The following is a 24,135-nucleotide window of genomic DNA, read 5'->3' on the forward strand; positions in this document are numbered from 1 at the left end:
GTCTGAGGTCTTCTGCCAGCGTTCAGTAGGTGTTCTATAGGAGTTGTTCCACATGTAGATGTATTTCTGATGTATTTGTGGGGAGGAAGGTGATCTCCGCGTCTTAATCTTCCGCCATCTTGAAGCTTCTCCCATTGCCCATCTTTTAATGCAATCTTCGTATCTCTGATTATAAGAAGTTTTATATTTTTATGAAGTCAAATGTATCAATCTTTTCGTTTATGATTTCTGGCTTTTATGTCTTGCTTAGTGAAACTTTCTCTGATTTTTTATTTCCTATATTTCTTTTAATACCTTTATACTTTTGTTTAACATTTATATCCTTGGAATTTTTGTGTATGTGTGCATGGTCTGAGGTAGGCATTTAATTTTGTTTCCTTGCAGGAGGAGAACCAGTTGTCCTAAGACCATTTTTTAAATTTACCCATTCTTTTTTGATTACTTTGTTATTTCACTTTTGCCCCATCCACCCCAAAAAATATGTGTAAATATATATATATATATATATATATATATATATATATATATATATATATATATATATATATATATATACCTTTCTTCTCTCCCCAGTCAGATTATAATTTCCTAGAGGGCAGGGACATTTCTTGCATCCATAGATCTTCCAACTGCCTGATACATGGCAGAGCTTAGTACATGTTGGATGGTGGCGTGGCTGATAGGGAAGCTGAATGAGAACTAGCCCATTTTAAGTACGGCAAAGCATCAGGTGTCAGAACTCAGAACTAGGAATAAATAAGAGCTGTTTCCCCAATTTTCATGAATGGATGTGTTTGTGGTTTATGTTAATTCTGGCTTATCCCTTTGTGCAAAGCACTGCCTTAGGTTGGAGAATAGGAAACAAAGGATAAATAAGATCTGATTTCTGCCCTTACGAAATTTGCAATCCCTATAGGGGGCTAATTAAATCATAAACAGGATGGAATAGTCACAGTAAAAAAAAAAAGATACATATACCCCAATGTTCATTGCAGCACTGTTTACAATAGCCAAGACGTGGAAGCAACCTAAATGTCCAGTGTCAGAGGAATGGATAAAGAAGATGTGGTACATATATACAAGAATATTACTCAGCCATTAAAAAGAATGCAATAACGCCATTTGCAGCAACATGGATGGACTTAGAAATTGTCATACTGAGTGAAGTAAGTCAGACAGAGAAAGAGAAATATTGTATGATATCACTTATATGCGGAATCCAAAAAATGACACAAATAAACTTATTTACAAAACAGAAACAGACTCACAGACTTAGAGAATGAACTTATGGTTACCAGGGGGGAAGGGTGGGGGGAAGGGATAGTCAGGGAGTTTGGGATCAACATGTACACACTGCTATATTTAAAATGAATAACCAACAAGGACCTACTGTGTAGCACAGGGAACTCTGCTCAACATTCTGTAACAACCTAAATGGGAAAAGAATTTGAAAAAGAATAGATACATATATATGTATAACTGAATCACTTTGCTGTATACCTGAAACCAACACATTGTCAATCAACTATACTCTAATATAAAATAAAAAGTTAAAAAAAAGTCTTGTTCGCCCTTTCAAAGAAAAAAAAGATCAGAGCGACCTATATGTTCTAATATAGAACAGCCTCTGAGATATGTTCAACTAGAAAACCAAGGTGCAAAGAGTCTGCTAACATTTGGGAAGCAAGGAAATGAGGGAAGGACACAGACACATGCTTCTATAACACTAAAACGTCTCTGAAAGAATATTCAAAATATTGGAAACAGTAATTACCTCTGTGGAAGGAACTGGGGGCTTGGGGGACAGGGGTCAGTGTGAAGTTTACTTTTTCCTGTGTATCCTTCTGTAGTGTTTAAATTGTTTCCTACTTGTCTGTATCATATTTTCCAAATAAAGAAAATAGGAATTTCTAAAAGATGTTTATGGTGAAAGGAAAGAGATGAGCACATATACACATGTAACAAAAGTAGGAACAATAAGATAGAGTGTAGAGGGGTGATACGTTGAGAATTCAAAACTCTATGGCTCCAAAATAGAATAGTGGGGCTTGCTGCAAGGGGTCAGGCTGTCATCTTGCTTCAGGGCACAGTGGCTCTCAGGTACCGTGGGTTCTGGACGGGACTATTAAATGTTGACCTGCCTGTGCACAGAGTGTCTGCTGTCAGAGCCACGGTGGAGCTGGGAGGGGAGGTTGTTGAGATCTGAGAGCCTGTTCAGTGCCCTCACATGTGTTCTCTTCCAGCCGCTGAATTATTTTCATTGTCTTTCCCAGAAACTATAAGTTCCTACTGAACACAAAGAGCAAAAAGGGGGAAATGGATTTATTACCCGCAGGGATCTTGGACCTAAGGAGGCAGTGCCGGAGCCTGAGGAGGAGTTGAATCAGCCTAACTCTTCTACCAGACAGCTGTGCTTCCAATTACTGGCAGAATGAATCATGTTTCTTGTAAGTAATAGAACTGCCCGTTTCATTCTATCTTTAACCTGGGCGAAGTCCATTTCTCACAGGCCTGAAACTGTGGATTATATTGGCTTGTCCTAGACATTTCATGGTGATAACTCCAGTGGAGAGGTCAGACTCCCATCTCCAGGAACTGAGATGGGGTGCAAATTACCCTATGTAGGCTTTTGTCCCTCAGGGAATATTTTCACAAGAGCAGTGTGGTGAAGACAGGAAGGTCAGGATTGTGGACTTGGAGCTCAACTAAATAGAGTTCAAGTCTGGTCCTTCCCACTTTCTAGCAGTGTGACCTTGTTCATTGCTTAGCATCTCTGAGCCTTGATTTTCTTATCTGTAAAATGGGAACAGTAACACCTCTCTGTCACTCTCACCAAGTCGTCATTTTCAGCCTCAGCAAGTGGCTAGACCCAAGGGCTGGAGTTACTAATTTGGCAGCACAAGGAACCTCTAGCCAAAACCAACTCACTGTCTCCTGGCATGGTGGCCAGAGCTGAGGTGTGAGTGGGGAAGGGCATGAGTGGTGAAGGGGTGGGGGTGGTGAAGAGTCTCCCAGGTGGTGAAATAAGCAGCAATGTAGGGTGATCAGGTGTAGTACTGAGCTTCTTCCTTTTTTTTTTTATTTTTATAAATTTATTTATTTATTTTTGTCTGCATTCTGTCTTCGTTGCTGCGCACGGGCTTTCTCTAGTTGTGGTGAGCGGGGGCTACTCCTCGTTGTGGTGTGCAGGCCTCTCACTGCAGTGGCTTCTCTTGTTGCAGAGCACAGGCTCTAGGAGCACGGGCTTCAGTAGTTGTGGCATGCGGGCTCAGTAGTTGTGGCTCACGGGCTCTAGAGCACAGGCTCAGTAGTTGTGATGCACAGGCTTAGCTGCTCCACGGCATGTGGGATCTTCCCCGACCAGGGCTCAAACCCGTGTCCCCTGCATTGGCAGGCGGATTCTTAACCACTGCTCCACCATGGAAGCCCCGTGGGCTTTCTCTAGTTGCAGCAAGTTGGGGGGCTACACTTCGTTGTGGTGCACGGGCTTCTCATTGTGGTGGCTTCTCTTGTTGTGGAGCACGGGCTCTAGGGAGAGCGGCCTACAGTAGTTGTAGCGCACGGGCTCAGTAGTTGTGGCTCGCGGGCTCTAGAGTGCAGGCTCAGTAGTTGTGGCGCACGGGCTTAGTTGCTCCGTGGCATGTGGGATCTTCCCGGACCAGGGATCGAACCCATGGCCCCTGCATTGGCAGGTGGATTCTTAACCACTGCGCCACCAGGGAAGTCCCAAGGAGAACAGTTTATTGGCTATTTGTACTCGTGCATATGATTTATAGGCCTCAGATTTTACTGTTCCCCAGGCCATGCAAATATCTGACAGACCTGAGGATGGGAAGACACAATGACGTGGGGTCACGAGGAACACAGGGGGTGCTGTCAGTGCTCCTCACAGGTCTCCTCCCACCTTCTGAAATCCCCCTGTGCCCCCCACCCTGCCTCTCCCCACCCCTACCCCCAGCAGCTTGCCAGCTGGGAGGCTCCCCCACCTTGGGCAGCTCTTAGCCAAGGATGGGGGTGCTGAGGGAAGAAGAAAGCCTGGCTCCCTGGCCTCTGGTAGAGGGGCTCCAAGGAAGAATTATTTTTAATTAATTAATTAATTTGTTTGTTTTTATTTTTGTCTGTGTTGGGTCGTCCTTGCTGCGCGTGGGTTTTCTCTAGTTGTGGCGAGCGGGGGCTACTCTTCGTTGCGGTGCGCGGGCTTCTCATTGCAATTGCAGTGGCTTTCCTCTTGTTGTGGCACGCGGGCTCTAGAGCACAGGCTCAGTAGTTGTGATGCACGGGCTTAGCTGCTCCGCGGCATGTGGGATCTTCCCTGACCAGGGCTCGAACCCGTGTCCCCTGCATTGGCAGGCGGATTCTTAACCACTGCACCACCAGGGAAGCCCCTCCATGGATGATTTTGCTGTAGAGCGCTCTGACCGGGCCAGGCTGAGATAGCACTGGCACGGCCTCAGCCTTGACTGTCTCCTGCCTTTCCCTGTCCTGCTTCCCGCTCCCTGCTGGCTTCTCCCCAGAGCACTCCTGAACAAATCACTGGCACAAGGACCTCCTCTCAGAGTTTGCTTCTGAGGATCTGATGGAAGATAGGCTTTGGAGGGTTTCAGTTTTGTTTTGTTTTCTGTTTTGAAGGAAGGAGAAATTACAGCATGTTTTGTATGCTGAGGGGGATGACATGGGAGAGAGGGGAAGGATAGCAGAGCAGCAAGGAGATAGAGGGAGGGCTGTGGAGGTGACACCTTTTTTTTGGGGGGGGTAGCCATTAAGTTCAAGCCTGTTTTTTTATGTATGTCTTTAAATCTCTCTTTTATTTATTTATTTATTTATTTATTTTTGGCTGTGTTGGGTCTTCGTTTCTGTGCGAGGGCTTTCTCTAGCTGCGGCGAGCGGGGGCCACTCTTCATCGCGGTGCGCGGGCCTCTCACTGTCGCGGCCTCTCTTGTTGTGGAGCACAAGCTCCCGACGCGCAGGTTCAGTAGTTGTGGCTCACGGGCCCAGACGCTCCGCGGCATGTGGGATCTTCCCAGACCAGGGCTCGAACCCGTGTCCCCTGCATTAGCAGGCAGATTCTCAACCACTGCGCCACCAGGGAAGCCCCAGGTGACACCTTTGAGTAAGCAGGATGGCATGTTTCCTGCACAAGGCACTGACTCTTGGGAGTAACACAGGCAGCTCACCCATTGTTGATGGGAGAGAAACCAGCGAATGAGGGTTAAGGTGCCTGTGGGCGGGGAGACTTGGTGACGGGAGGTGGAAGTCTCTTCTGATCACTTTGCTTAGAGAAATGAGTGAGACAGACCATCAAATGAAAGTGAGGGCCGTGGAGGATAATAGAGGTCTGAGCAGACAAAAGAAGGTTTAAAATAGTCTGAGAAAGCAAAAGGGTGACAGAACTAGGGAAATGTCACACGACTTCCAGGAAACACTGAACACCTATTTGAGGTTTGTGGTCATCGGCTTTAAGTGAGACCAGTCTGCAACACTGTGGTTTTACACCAGCCATAACCAAGAATTCCAGTACAAACATGGAGTAAGCAGACATATACGATTAACCAGTTTGGATTCTAGGACTGAAGGAAAGGCAAGGGTGTTGAGGGTTGGTGCAAGAGAGTAAGTTTAATGATGACACACGGACTCTAGTTGGGTAAAGAGGGAGTAAAGGAGTGAGAGGTGATGTTGACATTGGAAAGATGGCAGATAGTGTCAGTGGACTGACTAGAGGCCCCCGTGGCTCTGAAGACAGCTGAAGGGAGGGTCCTAGAGGAAGTGAGATGGAATTGTAGGAGGTGGTTTTCAGAGAGGGGCACACTTGAAGTTGAGACTTGGGTGGAAGTACAGATATTGGTAATGACAAAGTGTACTGGATTCGTGACGGAGCAGACATGGAGGTTAGGCTCACTTAAAGCGGGTGGGGAAGATCAGGGACAAATGCAGAGTGAAATAATGGGAAAGTGTATGCCAAATTAGAATTATAAGCGAATGAATTCTTCTTCTTTGTGTGTTCTTGTATTTCCCCAATATTCCACAATGAACATATATCACTATATAAGCAGAAAAAAATCATTAAGTAAAACCAAAGACACTACTCAGAGGTAAAAAGGAAAAAAATGTCTTTATTTATTGGTAAGGCAATTACTACTATTTACAAGTACTCAGTCCACAAAGCTCATAAAGTTTTTCCCATTCTAGAATTGTACCAGTATTTCCAGGCATCTTACAGCATCATTTTAAATAAGACCAAATGAGAGATGTGAGTTTCACAGTGTATAATATATACTTTGTTTCAAGAAATTCTTATTTTAAAATGCACATATATTTTTCTTTGTTGTATTTGCATTTGCACTAAGAAACCCTGAAATTATCTATGGGATGAGGAGGACAGAGGACCGGGCAGGCAATGCACAGAAATGGGGGCAAGAATTTTCTTGAACACCCTTTCATATTTTCTTATCTTTGAACAATGTAAAGATAGCACCTATTCAAAAATAAATTTAAACAGTAAAATTTAATATAATCTAAAAATTTTAATAGAAAAACCCTCTTTTAAATTTTCATACATGCAAAAGTTATGTTAAATACAATGTCTGTATTGCCAAATGGGTCTTTCTTTAAACAGGAAATTCCCTTATTGTTTTTTTAAAAGGGTTCTACTTTCAGAAATTTAGTTTCTGTTTAAAGATACAAATATGTCACTATATTCTTACCACATCTTTAAGAGCAAACTGCAGACTTTTGACAAGACTCAGACCCTACCAGAAAAAAGTTAAAAAAAAAACTTGTCACATACAATATATACCTCACCAGACCATAGCTACCCTTGCTTGGTATGTCTCCAGAGTTTAGAATGAGAACCCATGGTTCTAAGTACGTTCTAAGTGGGTAGGTTCAAGTCCAACAGAGAAAAAGATAATTAAAGCTGTCTGCAGGTGAAACCAGATGGCAGGATTGCAAAGCAAGAGATACACAGGATTGCAAATCCTCCACTAACAGCTGTGAGACTTTGGTAAGTTTAACACTCTGAAAGCTGGACCACAGGGTCTCTCAAATCCATGACTCTGTGTGTGGTGTGAGTTCCCTCTGCTGGAAGAGTTAAGGGGAGGGATGGTGAAGTAGAGTCTATAGGGTTGAGAGGATGGATTGGAGCAGGTTTCAAACAGATTAACCACTGACACTTGACAATAAACCTGAGAATCCCCAGCCACGGACCCTAATCTATGCTACATTTAAAAGTGCAATGTAAAGTTCATCACTTTCTGTGGGCACCCGGATGTGAGCACATCAGTTATGTGGCGGTACTCAAATATGAGGTGGTCATACGGAAGAGAAGGGCACTTGTATTAATTTTTAAAGATTATCCCCAAAAGGAATGACAACATTTAAAAATGACAACATTTAAAAATGAAGGGCACTTGTATTAATTTTTAAAGATTATCCCCAAAAGGAATGACAACATTTAAAAATGACAACATTTAAAAATGAAGGGCACTTGTATTAATTTTAAAGATTACCCCCACAAGGAATGACAACATTTAAAAATGACAACATTTAAAAATGAAGGGCACTTGTATTAATTTTTAAAGATTATCCCCAAAAGGAATGACAACATTTAAAAATGAAGGTGGAGGACTCTCAGACCCTGAAGATAAATCCACAAAAACCTAAGGGCCCAAGAATTTCAGGTTGAGAACTTGACTAGGTCACTCAGAAAGTATCCGACCTGGAAAATTCTGTTAATCAGATATGGCACACAAGTCGTCTATAAAATGAGGTAAATGTCTAATTTGGTTCACCTCAGCGGAGACTTGATCACTGATCTTTGGCTGCTATTCAGCCTCATTCACTGTTGTGTTAAACTGATCAGTGTCTGGTCTGATTGGTCAGTAACCACAATGTACTAGTTGCGTATATGTTTAAATTACCTGAGTATTGGGGGAATAATTATATTGCTAAGGGAAATGCCACGATATCAAACCTGCCCACCACCATGGTGAGTCCCTGAAGCAGACGCCAGTAGGATGCTGTAGTGACTAATAGTCCTAATAATGCTAAACATCGGTAGTATCATTATTAAATAACTAACATTTGCATAATACTCTATCAAAAGTTTTCATGTCTTTCATTTTGTTTGGTAGAAGCCAAACTTTTGAGCGATAAAAGAGAAAAGAAAAGAAAAAATTAACTACAGCTCTTGTAGGTTGAGCAAAACTAGGCACAATATACAGAAACCTTATTCCATCTGCCATTTTCATCATATATGTCTGGAAAGACAACGGCTGTAGGCACTGCCAAATGGTTGTGATCAATCACTTCCTTTTGTCTCTGGACTCTAAATTCACATACACACACACACACACACACACACACACACAAATACAGACAAGTGTGTATATGCTCCATTTAGGAAAAATGAGCCAAGAACGATTGCACTCCTGTTGTCTGTATAGACCCATGACTCACAGGCATAAATGTCTAGTGATTCCTCACGTGCTTGCTGGAGGCCTCTGTAAAGAAAGTTCATGGAAAGTTTCCTGATTCTAGAGTTTAACCCTGCACATGCACTAAGTTCCAGTGAAACAGAAATATAAAATAGGCCACAGGCCCAGGACTTCAACATCAAGCCCCACATATTTCTGATGCAGGAGAATTCATCACCTGTGTTGCCCAGCTGGACTCAGAGCCAAGAGCTGGCCTCGTTGTTCCTCAGTCAGAGAATACCAGCGGGTGTTGCTACTGTTGATTTGAAGCTAAAAGTCAGCAGGAATTAGATGCAAAGGAACTCAAACCCTGCTACTTCCATTAAGGTTACGACCAGAATACTGCTACCATGGGCCTTATATGCACCATGCCACAATTAGATTTAAACCTTAATCCTCCCAACAGATAATACTTCTCTGCTATATAGATAAGGCTCAAAAAAGTAGCTTGATTTAGTGTCTCAGAGCAAGGGAATCACAGCATACAACAGAAACCCAAGGCTTCTCTCTCCAGACCCTTTGCTCTTTCCTTTGTACCAAATCATGCTTCAACTAGCAAGGGACAGTTAAAGGGCCAAAAGCTGTGTATATCCAATTGGACAAAGACTGTACCCACCAGCTGTTAGCCTTGACTTGTATGAACAATGATTTTGGAAGATCATCCTGACATATATATGAGATTTGTTTCCTTGGTCAACCTACATTCAAATCTATGTAATTACTAGCTACATTATAACAAGGTTCTTATGAATATTCCTCATTGCAAATTTGCCAGACATTAATTTGACTTTCATAAAAATAATTATAAAATCAAGCATCACTGAGTTATTCTTTCTTCATTCCCTGACATCTTTCATGAGCACCTACATATCCAAGAAATGTTCATAAAGTCCTGTTATGACCCATGACATTCCAGTTCAGTTAAGTGGGAAATAAAATCCTGTAAACAATAGCTGGCTGGACGCTGTAGCAAATCACTCTGTCTCCTTGGGCTTCAGTTTCTTCATCTATAAATGAAGTCATTAACCACAGGACTTTCAATCTCCCTCCTTCCAGGAACTAACACTTAATTCCTTCCAAGAATTAAAAATTCCTCTTGAAATTTACAAAAAAAAAAAGTTCAGTACATAGGAGTGTTCACAACCTTAATTTTTAAAGTATCAAGCCTTCCATACAGAGCCACCCCCTCCAGAAGGCATAGCCAGACACTGCCTGGCTAGAGAGAGCAACAAGCCCTGTGAACACCTTCAGTCCCTGAGGCCGCCTCTCTCCTCATCACTTTGGGTCAGAGGAGCAGAGCGTGTTAGAGCAAAGGCAGGGGCTGTTGACTACAGTCAGCTGCCAACCCTGAGGACTCTGACCGAGACAGATGCTGTGTGCAGACTGAGTCCTGATTCAAGCCTCACCTGAAGCCAGTCTCCGCGTTCACGTGTTTTCAGGTGAAAGAAGGAACCCATTTTCTTTTTTGCTTTAGTTGGTGTGAGGTGGGTGCTCTGTCAGCGATGTCTGAAAGGTCCTGACCAACATGGAATTTAATACAAGGTTGTAAAGTCTGTGCTCCCAGAGCAGCTGAATGTGTCTGTCTTCATGCTGAGCTGTCATCTTCCGAGAGCCAACCCTGTTCTCGGCCCAGGAGAAACATTGCCTGCTTCTAGAAACACCTTCCTTACACTAAAGCAGGAAATGGGTGTGGCATAGATCAAATTTTAGGGGAGAACAGGGAGAGGGTCATTGAACCATGATCTCATCATCATCCAGTGTCCAAAACAAGACCATGCAGAGGGGATACAGAATTATAACAAGGGGTGAGCATATATAGAAGGGAAATCTAAGCTCAGTCAAGGCCACGAACAGTGGTTCTGAGCCAAAAGGAACCTTAAAATATACCCGGTCCCACCTTTTACTTCACAGATGCACAAACCGAGGCTAATCACTTTTTTCTCGGGGTGCCCAACTAAATTCAAGACTACAGTCCAAGGCTCCAATAAAGAAAGTTTCCTACCATTTAGACTTATCCAAAAAAAAACAACAACAAAAAAACAGATTTTGTTGTGTCAGAAAATAGGGTATGTTCTTCTACTAGAATGACAGGTGGAAGCCAGCTCACTACCTGTCACTGATTTCTATGACGGGTGGGAGGTTGGAAGCGATGCCCAAAGGGTCCTTTCAAGTTTAAGCGTCGATCAGAACTTTCTACTATAGTAAAAGTTCTTCCTGTGGCACAGGGAATACTACTTTTTTACGTAGTGTGAAAGCAGGTTGCGGCATCTGTTTTTTTTTTCCGCGTTTGTCCGCTTGTCGACTCACATCATCATTGACAGCGGTGAGAATGGATAAGATATCTTCCTGTCTGCAGGCAGAAAAGAAAATATATTTTCAACCAGGAGATAGAAATCACATACCAGGTCTTAGAAAACAGATTCTAAAATGTGTGGCTTCTTCCCAGTCTAGCATGCCAAGATTCTAACTGGAATTTTGCCAAATATAAAGAAACATTTTTTCTGAAATTAAAAAAGAAGTGCTAAATTATATAAAATTTTTCAATTCTACAGTCAGTATTTAAGAACATCATAATAATCACACCTCGCATTTGAATGCACTTAGTCCACAAAGACATTTTGCATGTAATTATTTTTCTGCGTTCTTCCTTCAAGCTGGTAGGTAGGTAGGTAGGTAGGTAGATAGATAGGTAGATAGATAGATAGATAGATAGAATAGGAGGTGATAGATATATAGAGAGAGAGAGCCTACTATTAATAATACCCTCTCTATTCTAGGTTTTGGGAGGGATAAAGGGCAAACATGACACAATTCCTGAACTTAAACACTTAGAATACAGACATGAAACATGTACCAAGGATAGCACAGAGACAAACTCCGTAATACAAGGCAGAATGTGATCAACACCGCATGAAAAGTAGGTCAAAGTTCCCCTGCAGATTCTGAGGAGAAGACAGTGCCTCTGGCTGGGAGAAGAAGAGAAGACTCCATAGAGGAGGCAGCATTTGATCCAGGGCTTATGTACATTTACCAGAATGTTCTGGGGGTGGGCAATACATATCACTGGAAGCAAAGCATAGGCTCTGGAGACAGAACTCAAGTTTGAATCATGCCTTCATGACTGGTTCTCAGCACCTGCATCCTGCATCACACTAGCTGTTCTCTCTGTCCCCAGATCTCCCTGTGGCTGACTCATCATTCAGTCTTGAAATATCGCCTCTACCAGGAAGCTTTCTCAAGTAGCTCCCTGCTCCACACTCTATATCATTATCCTGTTTTGCTTTTCATAGCAGGTATTACTTCCCAAAATTATCTCACTAATTCAAATATTCATTTACTTACATCTTTATTATCTGTCTTCCTGTCACTGAGCGGTAAGTCCCATGGAGAAGAGATTTTGTCTCTCTTGTTCACAACGATACCCCGAGCCCCCAGCTCAGTACCCAGTACAGTAGGCACATAGCAGGCCCTTGATAAATAGTGCATTTTCCCTGATGCCATAGGAATTGGTCTTTGACGGAGAGGTTGCTAAAGAAGGAAAAGCTAAGGTGACTCAAGGCTCCCATCCTGGTTCCCAATCCTGAATTCCCAGAATTGGAACCATTCCTAGAAATGGGGATTCAGGAGTAGGAGCCCCTGGAGAGGGCTAAGAAGATGAATTCAGGACTGTGCATATTGAATGTGAGGTCCAAAGGCAACAGAAAGGTGGGATGTCTGGCAGGCTGTGAGAAATGCATAGGACTGACCCAAAGAATGAAGTTGACTCAACCCGGCATTCACTGGTCCAGCAAATACTTATCAACCTCAACAATGTATCAGGTACTGTGTCGGGTGCTGAGGATATAAGGTTAAATGAAACATCTCTGCCTTTCAGAAACTCAGAGATGGCAATTTGGGAGATGTTTTCATGGAGTTGCCAGTGGCCTCCAGGTATAGCTAAAGCTGCCAAAAGGGGCTAGAGAGAGAGAGCAAAGAAGAGGGGCTGGGGCAGAACCTTGGTGAAGGCCCATTTCCATTGTACCAGGTAAACAGCATGTGACAGAGACAGAAGGAAAGTTGTCAGAGCAGTGGCAGGAAACCAAGGGTATTATAATGCCAAAGGCAGCACATGGGCATTCAGTAAATATAAGTGATTGATAATAAATAAATGAAGGAACAAATAAAAGACCTCCCTGCCTATACTGATGCTGTTCCCTCTCCCCAGAATGTCTTTCACCCTGATTATTCACCTAACATCTATTCGGCATCTCTAGAAGCTTCCCCTGATCCTCCAAATCTGGGTGAGGTACTAGTTTTATATGTTCCCATAATGCTTTACAATGTATATTTACCATAGGGAATGATCTTCCCCATATACTTGTCTGTCTTTCCAGATTGTGAGCAACTTGAGGACAAGTTTTCTTTTTTTAAATTCTGTATCTTCCTTTCCAGTTACGTGCCAGTGCTCAATACAGGTGTGTTGGATGGGTGGATGGATGGATGAATGGACGCATGGATGGATGCATGGGTGGGTGGATCGATGGATGAACAGGTAGGTGGATAGATGAATGAATGAACAGGCAGGTGAATGGAACAACTCAAGACTCTCACCTTGGGACCAAGTCCTTCAGATGATTATACAGAGATTGGATATACCAGCTACCTTCCTCCGCGTGCCGAAAGGACACGTAGCCGGGGACAGTGGCCAGGCCAAGAAGGAAATCCGCCTCAACGGGAACACTGTCCTGAAGGGAAGGGGGCACGTGCTCGGGATTTACTGCATCTGCTTCAATGGATACGGAAGGTTGTATTTCTTCACCTTGACAGGCCTGGATGAAAAAGAGTTTGGGTTTGTGAGCCAGAGCAGGACACTGCTGAGCTGTGAAGTGAGACATGATCTGCCGGATGGGAATGAGGTCCCCATCAGAAGAGTAGACAGCTCCAAATTTCCCATGGGTCAGAACACAGAACACAAAGCAGTCTCCATCAGCATGGCCTGGATGAGTCTGAAATTGCTGCAGAACCTCCTCTAGGTGGCCTTTAGTCACATTGACATAAATATGCACGCTGAACCCAAGCCACTGAAACACACGCTTCAGGCACTCTGTGAAAAAGGAGAGAAAGGGGAAATAGGGAAATGGAGGGAAACAAAACGAAACGAAGGGGTGAAACAGTGCTAGTAGTTATAAAAATCTGCATAGCAAATAGGCTGAAGCTTTGGACGTTTTTTCTACTTTCATAACAATAAAATTTTACAATTAACCTACCTTTTTATAGTAGCCACAGTGCTATCACAATGACCCTGTGAGTCAGCAGAGGCCAGAATTTTATCCTATTTCACAGAGGAGGAAGCTGAGGCCCCGTGAATCTCCCACACGATCACAAACCTGGTTAGTGGTGGAGGCACAACTCTAACCCAGGTTGTCTCATCTGACCCAGGTGCTCTCTCCCAACCAGAGTCGTAAATGGTCAGGGACTCTGGTCACTCCTTAAGCAGGTTGGTGACCCCAGGAGCTATGGTCTGAAAGTCTGTGTTCCCCCTCAACCCCCAAGGTGAGGGTATTAGGAAGCGGAGCCTTTGGGAGGTGCTTAGGTCATGAGGGTGGAGCCCATTAAGAAGACCCCCAAAGAGCAATCTTGCCCTGGCCGCTGAGTAAGGTTACAGAGAGAAGACGGTCATCTGGGAAGTGGGCTCTCACCAGATACCGAAATGCCAGAGCCTTGATCTTGGACTTCCCAGTCTCCAGAACTGTGAGAAATAAATGTTTGCTGTTTAAAAGGCATCTAATGGTATTAGACGCCATCGGATGGACTAAGACACCAGGAATGTACAGGAAGCTTAGAAACATTTCTGATATCATCCTTATATTTACATGGAAGATAAAAACTACAGAAAGAAAATGTGAAAATAAAAAGTGATTTTAAGATTTCTAACTTGCATTTCATGCGCTTCCAGACTCTCTTACCAGCATCTTTATTGGTCCCTGGTCTTTTTGACAGTGAGGTAAAACTGTGGTTATTGACAACAACACAAAGCCCTCTGTGTTTCCGATCCATCCTGTACACAGCTGTCTCCTTGAAAGAAGAAGAGACAGGAACCACTTATTAGGGAATCCTCATTTTAAAGGTTTAATGTTTCTAACCAGCCACTGCATTTATCAGTACCAAAGGCAGAGAGTTCTCAAGACCCTGGTCCTGATCTGGAATTAACGATTAATTCCAAGGTAGAATGCCAGGAATTCCTCATTAAAATTCAAACTTCACCTGTCTTGACTGCAGAATGTGAATTCGCAGTGTTAAATAATAAAATATGTATTTTTAACTTTGGCAAACCCAGGGTTTATGCAAAAGCATCTTTCTTGTTGGATTAGCAAAGTGAAGAAAGCATAGGTAAGGATCTAACAAGACAACAAAAATATCAAATGGTAATTTGTGTTTTAAAATGGTAGGATTCTGGAGTGATCTGATTCCTCCAAAAACAGAGAAATCTCTTTTGTAGAGATTACAGTGTGAATTTTAAAACATGTGCAATTGTTTTTGAAGATTATTGTAAATAGCATTTGATTACAAATTAGCTGAGTTGGCTTCAGCAGGGCCTCTCTGTGGCTAAAATGATCTCCTGAAAACATGGTACAGCTTTGATCCAAGCAGAAAAGAAGCGGCTTCAGTCGATGAAAAAGAAATTCCCCCTCTGCATATTTCAAAGGATATGCATGACTGAAAGGGCGATAACATCACCTCCATAGCCAAAGGTCAACACACTTCTGATTATTACAGAAAAAGGTGGAAAGAACAGAGACAATCACACAGAGACAGGAAGAAGAACCAAGATAGAAACAAAAATCTGAGCCCACAGAGTCATTAAGGGCTGGACCCTAGTTGGAGAAGACCTGAGGAAACAGTGCAAACCTTTGTGCTGGTTTCAGAAGTTAGAGTGTCAACAGATGCTCCCAACATCTCCACGGAGACCGAGGTTGCTCTGTCACCTAGAAAGACAAGTACTCAGACTCTTCAAATATCTTCCCCCAAACACTTAGATTTCCTTACAGAGGATGGGTTGGAATCAGCTCAAGTGTTGCTGGTTAAAAGTTTGCTTGGGTTGAGTCAACATTTATCTGTCACTGGATAGAGAGAGGCTGGGCAGACACCAAAAAGAAAGAGGGGGCGGGGGGGGGAAAAAAAGGCCCAGTGACCCAATTTGGGCAGAGCAAAAATCACCACAGCCCTGGGATCAATTTAGTCATGGCTTTGGCATTGGCTGCGGACTGCACTGCTTTGAAGTGCACCTGCAAACTCCCTGGTTCCTCCGGATAAGAATCCTTCGTAGAGAGAGGAAGCCAAAGATGAGTTGTCAGATGACAGTAAAGGGAAAATGTGACTTGAAGCTTTTCTTCTCCCACACACGCCTGGCAAGTTTTCAGTAGAATCCGGAAGCTCTGCCCTCGTCTGTGAGGCCTGAGTTAGCTATTAACCACGGTTAAGGGTCAGTCCTGGGCACTCAGCTCAGGCTGAGCAAGTCCAGGATCCTCCAGACCAGAGAACCTACCAAATGGGACCCCCGCTGCAGTCCTCCTGCGCACCTGTAAATTCCCCCTCAACGTGGGAGAAGGTAACTCTCCAGCGAAGACAGGTCTCAACTTTGAAACGGCAGAACTGCAGCACGGAAGGAAACGTGCTTGTTTTTCAGAGAAGTGAAACCATTGCCTGAGCTCTTGTAGCTGCAAGGGGTTAGAGCCAGGTCCTCAGAGGGTGTGCTCTGGAGTCAGACCGTCAGTTTCAAATCCCAGCTGCACTCCATTCTAGCTGCGTGACCTTCAGCAAAGCACCAGACCTCTTGGGTCTCAGTTTCCTCATCATTAAGTGGGAATAACAGTGGTACCTATCTCCAGGTGACTGGATTATTAAAGGAGATAAGTCCTAGAAAGCTCTTAGAACAGTGGCTGGCACATGACAAGAGCTCAGTAACAATAATTCTCATCCACATCATATCATGCAGCCTCCCAGATAGGCAGAAAGACAAAAGTCCCTAGGAAAGTGGGGTGTACTGGACTCTGAAGTTTACATTTCCAGGAAAAAAAGAAATGAGGAATGGACACATAACAGAGAGAACACCAGAACCCTGATTGTTTGTAAGCAGTTTAGCCCAGTGGGTTTCAAGGTCATGGTTTCTCAAGGTCATGGTTTCTGGGCAAGGATTCAGAGCATTAAACACACTGTTGCCAAGTCCCTCCGTCTGACCGCCTCTTTCCCTCTGAAAAATACAAGCAGCATCTGGAGCCAATACTATTCTACAGAGTCAACATTCTGTTCCCGATGCTGCTGCTGGCAGAGGGCTTCTGCCCACCAAGGGCTCCGTCCCTCCCCTCAGAGGGTGACCTCATTCTGAAGGGTGGAGGGAGACCAGCACTGCATTCCCCAGATGCTGGTAGGCTAGGCTTTCCAAGCAGAAACCACCCAGCCCTCGCCATCCGCCCCCATGGAAAAGCCTGGTATAATCCACGCATTCAGTGGCTTGCCCTGAATTAGAATAAAAACTGAATCCTCCACTCATTTGTAAGCCTTCTCCCAAGTCACCCCAAATTGCTTGGTATGTATCAAATATATCTATTACTGCCGTACTGATCCAAGTTATAAAAAGTGTATTAGAGGGAATTCCCTGGCCGTCCAGTGGTTAGGACTCGGCACTTTCACTGCGGGGGAACCCAGATTCAATCCCTGGTCAGGGAACTAAGATCCTGCAAGCCACGCAGCGTGGCAAAAAAAAAAAAAAAAAAAAGTGTATTAGAAACACCTACCATTTCTCTGTGCATGCTCATCTTGCCAGGACACCTCCTGCTGAGGCAAGAGGAAATTCATGAATTGCAGGAAATTCACACACTTAGGGTAAGGGCTGAAAATCTAGGCTTGATTCAGAGAAGAAAAAATACCTGATCCCCAGCCATAGAAAAAGTCACTAGCAGGTAACAAGAAAAGAGCAGAGCAAACAGGAAGGTTCACAAAGACACAGCGGCAAAAGTATATGACACATACACAAAGATATTTATTCACTGCAGCATTATTTGGAAAAACTGAAGACTGGAAATAACCCTAATGTTGACCAACAGGGAGTGGTCGAAAGAACAACCGGTTCGTCACACAGTGTGGTAGAAGGCGGAAGACCATCTCCCCAGGAGATACTGTGACATGAAAGAAGTAATGTGAAGATTGGTATTTAGTGTGCTTCCTCTTGTATAATAAAGGAGAGATACGAGTGGGTTTTTTTCAATGGGATAAATCAAAAAACTAATAAAAATGGTAATCTATGGGGGGAGGAAAAGCAGGGCAGGGATGCAATGCAGACTTCTCTGAGTGTACGCAATAGTTTTTCCTTTTAGTTTTATAAAATTAAATACAAAATTGAAGCACAGTTTAGGGCCTTTGTGTTTTCTGCATCCACTCCACTCCCACCACCCCCAGCCCTTAGCCTGCAGCTGAAAGCCCCAGAGGGGACATGGCCACGATGTTTTGGGGAAGGACTGACTCTGCCACTGGCTGTGTGGTGGGCAGTACCAGGACATCTGTTTGGCGTGACAGGCAAGTCACCCCCAAGTCACTGGGGGCGCCTCCCTCGTGGAGCCCACCAGGCTTCTGGCTGCAGGAGGGTGATTTCTCTTCGAGCCAGACCGGAGCTGCACTGCCTCACTCCCTAGCTGCCTGTGAGAAATGCGAGTCGTTTCTAAGGGGTGTGGCTCAGCCGTAATCTCTGAAGTGCGGCTGTTCCCGGCTCTGAGGGAACAAAGGCAAAGAAGTTTAGTTTCACTTTCCAGAAGACTTCCTGCCTTTCTTTTTGCGAGACACATTTCCCTTTCTTCTGCACCAGAGTCCTCCTCAACAGCATCCAAGGGCCAGGCAGGCTGTTTTCTGGGTTTGCACAGTTGGTTTTGAAAGCAGCTGAGTGAATTTTCTGGAATTAAGGGCATCACAGATACAGCAGTGGGCTCAGCCCAGGCATCTCCAGGCCCCAGGTTTCTTTGGTTTGTCTCTTCCCTTGTGCTGATAAAATCAGCCAGAAAAAGGACTAGGAATAAGCTTTAAGGTCTGTCTGGCTCTCTTTGTCTGAGAATGTCGCATCCCCTGTTGATACCTCCCAAGTAGCTGTGTCAGAGAGGAATGAATGAATGACCCATTGCCTGGCCACACTTGGTATTCTTTCCAGTGTTTTCCAGATGGGTCCAGTAAGGCCTTAAAAAGCAGCTGTTGTTATGTCTCCTCGTTAGAGGGCATGCATGTCTTTAAGAAAAGGCTAGGACACACTAAGAAATATTGATTTGGTTTTTAAACAAATTAGGGGATGCTGCTTGAAATACAGTTTTGTTTTGTTTTGTTTTGTTTTGTTTTGTTTTGTTTTACAACCTAACTGTCCATCGACAGATGAATGGACAAAAAAATGGAGTATATATTTGTACAAAGGAATATCATTCAGCCCCAAGAAAGAAGGAAATCCTGCCATTTGCAAAAACGTGGATGAACCTGGCGGATGTTAGGCCAAGTGAAATAATCCAGACACAGAAAGAAAAAAAGGTATCATCTCACTTACATGTGGAATCTAAACTAGTTGAACTCACAGGGTAGAATGGGGTTGTCAGAGGTTTGGTGGGGTGGAGGGGTGCAGGTGAAAAAGTGGAGAGATATTGGTCAAAGCGTACAAAGCTTAGCTATACGGGATGAATAAGTTCTGGAGATCTAATGTACAACATGGTGACTGTAGTTAACAGTGTATTGTATACTTGACACTTGTTAAGAGGGTGGATCTTTTTTTTTTTTTTAACATCTTTATTGGAGTGAAATACAGTTTTGATAAAAGAAATTTTCACATATTGAGGAACAGGGAAGTCATCCTGGCTTATACATGAGTTAACTTGAATTTTATGCTAACTAAAACAGCCTGTTTGTGGCCTATCAAGCATACACTGTACATCTGCTTTAATTATTAAAGAAAAGGGTGCACTGACCAGAAGTAAAAAATGTCCATAGTTAAAAAGATTAAATGCCTCCCTTCCTGGGGCACCAATGCTGGTCCTCCTTTGATGATAAGACCGTACCGACTTAGGTGCCAAGGCCATACCGACTCGCTGTGTACGTGCTGATCTGTTTTTGGTTTTCTTTTTGAAATCTTGAAGGAACGTTTCCCTGACTTTTTTGATGTTCTTTGCTCTGACAAGACATAAAACTGCTGAAAACCATGCTTCTCTGGAACAGTTTCTCAGAGTTATCTGAGAAACTGTCTTCCAGGCTATAGTCCTCAGTTTGGATCAAATAAAACCCTTTTCTATTCCTGTTATAGACTGTTTATTGATTTTTTTTTTTTTTGTCAATAGTTTCTTCTCATTAAATGCAATTGTTGGCAGTACTTTTTTATATAAGAAAACCTTTCAGGTACATATGAAACATGAGATAATTTACCAAGTTTTAGTTTATCTGTCACTTCACAGAGAGAGACTGGTGGCCTAGATAACTTTTAAGACACCTTCCAACCCTGAGAGTCTATGTGCATGTGTGTAATGTGAGGTGCTGCCCTCCAAAGCCTCCTGCACTCCCAGCACCACCATGGCTATTCTCCATCTTCATCTGGCCATGACCAGAATCACCCAACAGCAACAAAACAGCAGCACTTCAGAGGTTAAGGCTGAGCCACACGCCTTAGAAACTACTCAGGTTCTAGGAGGCAAAGGGGAAAGTCCTGTGTGTGTGTGTGCACGCGTGTGTGCGTGTGCGCGTGCGCGTGTGTGTGCGCCCACGTGTGTTTTCCACTTGCAAATCAGTCTCTGAGCACAAAACCAGGTAAAAATGTGGGTGAGGGACGGAATTAAGCTGAGTAGGCAAAACAACTTTTGAGGGAGAAAAGAGGGCTCCTGCTTACAGTAAAATGCTGAGGAGTAACACAAATGTGGAGAGAATACTGGAGTTTGAAAATCATTGCTTTTCAATCATGCAAGAATCATCAATGGATGCTCAATCTAAGGTGACATTTTAATTCATTTCAAGGGAAAAAATAGTAACTACATAAAATTAACTATATAGTGAAGAAATCAGACAACATCTGGACCAAATAATCAAAATTTAAATCATGAATAGGGAGCCAATGAACACCACATACCTGCAGATGGGATGCCCTGAGAAAGATATGGTATCATTGATGTAATATTCTGGCCAGAATATATAGCTTGAATCTAATCATGAGGTAACACCACACACACACACACACACACACACACGCACGTATGCACACACACAAAGAGGAAAATTCTATTTTTTTAATAAAAGGTGGTGGTGGTGGTGACTATATTCTTCAAAAGTGTCCATGTCATAAAAGAGGAAGAAAGTTGTGGAAATGAAAAGATTTAAGGAGACTAAAGAGACATGACAACTAAATACAATATATGATCCTAGACTGAATTATGTACTGGAGGGAAAAAAGCTATAAAACCTGTAAAAGATATTATTGGGTTAATAGATAAAATTGAAATATGGACAACTGACTTGGTGAAACTATTGTATAATTTAATTTAACTGTACTATAATCTGTAAAACAATATCCTTATTATTATGAAATATACACTGAAGTATTTAGGGGTAAAGAGCCATGATGTATGCAAGTTACTCTTAAAAAGTTCAGAAAAAATTATGTGTGTGCGTATACAAATAGATAAAGAGAGAGCACACAGATGACAAAGCAAATGGGACAAAAGTCACAACAGGTAGGTGAATCTGGGTAAACAAATTTTGTATTATTCACATTTTTTTCAACTTTTCTATAAGATTAAACATACTTCCAAATTTTTAAATAATAATTATAACTGTAAAAATATGACAGCATGAAAATAGTAAAGAAGCTATGAAAGAATTTTTTAAGAATTAAAAAATGAAACTTCCAGGGTGGGAGGGAGATGCAAGAGGGAGGGTATACGGAGATATATGTATACATATAGCTGATTCACTTTGTTGTACAGCAGAAACTAGCACAACATTGTAAAGCAATTATACTCCAATAAAGATGTTTAAAAAAATAAAAATAAATAAAAATAAAAAACTTCCAAAACAACCCAATTAAAAAATGGGCAAAGGACTTGAATAAACATTTCTTCAAAGAAGATATACAAATAGCCAACAAGCACATGAAAAGATCAACATCACTAATCATTAGGGAAATGCAAGTCAAAACTACAATGAAATACCACCTCACACCCATTAGGTTGGCTACTATCAAAAACCAAGAAAATAACAAGTGTTAGCAAGGGTGTGGAGAACCCTTGTGCCTTGTTTGTGAAAATGCAAAATGATGCAGCTGCTATGGAAAACAGTATGGTGGTTTCTCAAAAAATGAAATATAGGGAATTCCCTGGCAGTCAGTGGTTAGGACTTAGCGCTTTCACTGCCCAGGCCCAGGTTCAAACCCTGGTCGGGGAACTAAGATCCCTCAAGCTCCGAGGCACTGCCAAAAAGAAAAAAAGAAAAAAGAAAAGAAATATAGAATGATACATGATCCAGCAATTCCACTTCTGGGTATACCCCAAAAGAATTGAAAGCAGAGTCTCAAAGAGATATTTGTACACCCATGTTCATAAGCAGTATTATTCACAATAGCCAAAAGATAGAAGTCATTCAAGTGTCCATCCATGGATGAATGGATAAACAAGATGTGGTATATACACACAATGGAATATTACTGAGCCTTAAAAATGAAGAAAATTCTGACATGGATGAACCTTGAGGACATTATGCTAAGTGAAATAAGCCAGTCACAAAAAGGCAAATACTGTATGATTCCACTTATATGAGGCACCCAGAAGAGTCAAATTCATAGAGACAGGAAGTAGAATGGTGTCTGCCAGGGGCTGGTGGGAGGGGGAATGGGGAGTTAGTGTTTAACGGATATAGTTTCAGTTTTCAAGATGAAATGAGCTCTGGAAATTGTTTATACAACAATGTGACTGTACTTAACAATATTAAACTGTACACTTAAAAATCGCAAACATGGTACATTTTATGTTATTTGTATTTTACAACAACTTAAAAAATTTTTTTTGTATGGTTAAGATGGTAAATTTTATGTTATGTGTATTTTACCACAATTAGAAAACAAAACCAAAAACAAAAAATTCCAGGGACAACCTAACTTCATCGATGCTGACAGATGTCAGCAAAATAGAACTGCCAAGCAAGATGGGAATAAACATAAATCCCAGGGAAGAATGTCATGTGTCTTCCAAGGACCATGATGATGTTGTGAAGAATGGATTGCAAATTCTCCCAATGTTTCCCCCTCTACCTACCCTACCTTTGCTGGGTACTACAGGAACCCAGTTCTTGCCCTCTGGGACCCAGTGCAAAGTAAAACTGTGAGGCCCCTTGTTCACACATTATCAAGAATTTCAAAATAATGACAGCTGAGCAGTCAAAAAGTATGGGCCCTGTGCGATTGTACAGGCTGTATGCCCATGAAGCCAGCTGTGATCGAATCCCACAGATAAGAACAGAACCATTTCAAAGCAACCCAGTGATGTACTGGAGTCAGCTCTAACCAGCTAGTGAGAGCCAATCATTAGCTTTTCAGAAATTCTGCAATACAGTTAATATCAAGTTGGTAACTTGAAATCAGCCATGGTAGGAGTATTTACACCAAATGCTACAAATCATTCTCTCTCTCTCTCTCTCATTTGCAGTGAAGCTGGTGGTTACACATTTACCAACACACCAATGAACCTACCGGCAAGGCTCCAAGCAATTGGTTAATGTCCGAGTGGGAAAATAGTTCTTTCTCTCCTTGATGCAATGACTCAGTTTCCTTGGCTACAGGAGGTGCCCCTACCTGGGAGGCTGGGAAGAGAATCAGATAGAAAAACAAAAAAATCACCTTCTGACTAGTGGCAATCCGAAATAACCCATCATCATAAGAAATTATGTTATAGGGACCTGTAGATTTGTAGTGGCATTTGCTTAAAGAGGCCTACATGTATATACCCAGAAAAAATGTGAATTTATAAATTATTTTTATCATTATATTTTCATTCCTTGTATTATGATATTTGGTTCCTTACTATTTCTATTACTTTTGTAATTTAATTAGTTCCTTAAAATTACTATATACTTTACTAAATACCATTTCAGAACTTATGGTGCTCAATGTGTCAGGTAACTGCCAAATAAAGATTACAAAAGCACTACCTCAAGAAATAAAACCAGAACTCAGACTGTACTAGCAAATAAAGATTACAAAGGCACTACCTCAAGAAATAAAACCAGAACTCAGACTGTAATAGCAAAAAGAAAACGAAAGAAAGAAGCAAAAGAAGGTAGGAAGGGAAGGAAAGGAAAAGAAAAACCATTTAAAAGTGTTGATTAAATACATATGTTATATACAAAAAATATGTCTCTATGGAACCATTAAAAAAAATAAGCTATATCTGTGTTATATACATGGGAAAATGCCAGATATATTAGGTGGGAAAAAGCAAGTTACGGAATATGATTAGCATGATCTTCGCTAAATATGAATTATAGGTACCTATCTATCCATACATGCATACACACATGCACTTATCTCTATATAGAAGAAAAGCTACACAAATATACTCCAAACCGGGGTTACCTCTGGGGAATGGACTAGCTGTGGAAGAAAAAGAAGAGAGAGACTTTACCTCCTACA

At 42.3% G+C, this 24,135-nt stretch overlaps 1 protein-coding gene across 4 annotated transcripts in view; it reads right to left on the reverse strand.

The window, feature by feature from the left end:
- Window positions 1-6,090: 6,090 nt before the first annotated feature.
- The window catches only part of CASP10 (caspase 10), a 29,524-nt gene continuing 11,479 nt past the window's right edge, over window positions 6,091-24,135 (reverse strand). Inside the window, exons 5-10 of one of the 4 annotated variants that reach the window (XM_068544667.1) lie at window positions 23,197-23,306; window positions 17,246-17,282; window positions 15,360-15,436; window positions 14,417-14,525; window positions 13,062-13,554; window positions 6,091-10,821 (exon numbers count right to left, since the gene is read on the reverse strand). In XM_068544667.1, coding sequence (XP_068400768.1) covers window positions 10,668-10,821; window positions 13,062-13,554; window positions 14,417-14,525; window positions 15,360-15,436; window positions 17,246-17,282; window positions 23,197-23,306 — 980 coding nt within the window. In that variant the 3' untranslated portion in view covers window positions 6,091-10,667. The other 3 variants (XM_068544666.1, XM_068544669.1, XM_068544668.1) reach the window with 3 other exon arrangements.

Source organism: Eschrichtius robustus, chromosome 5 (genome assembly GCF_028021215.1).
Source record: "Eschrichtius robustus isolate mEscRob2 chromosome 5, mEscRob2.pri, whole genome shotgun sequence".
NCBI classification, from domain to species: domain Eukaryota; kingdom Metazoa; phylum Chordata; class Mammalia; order Artiodactyla; family Eschrichtiidae; genus Eschrichtius; species Eschrichtius robustus.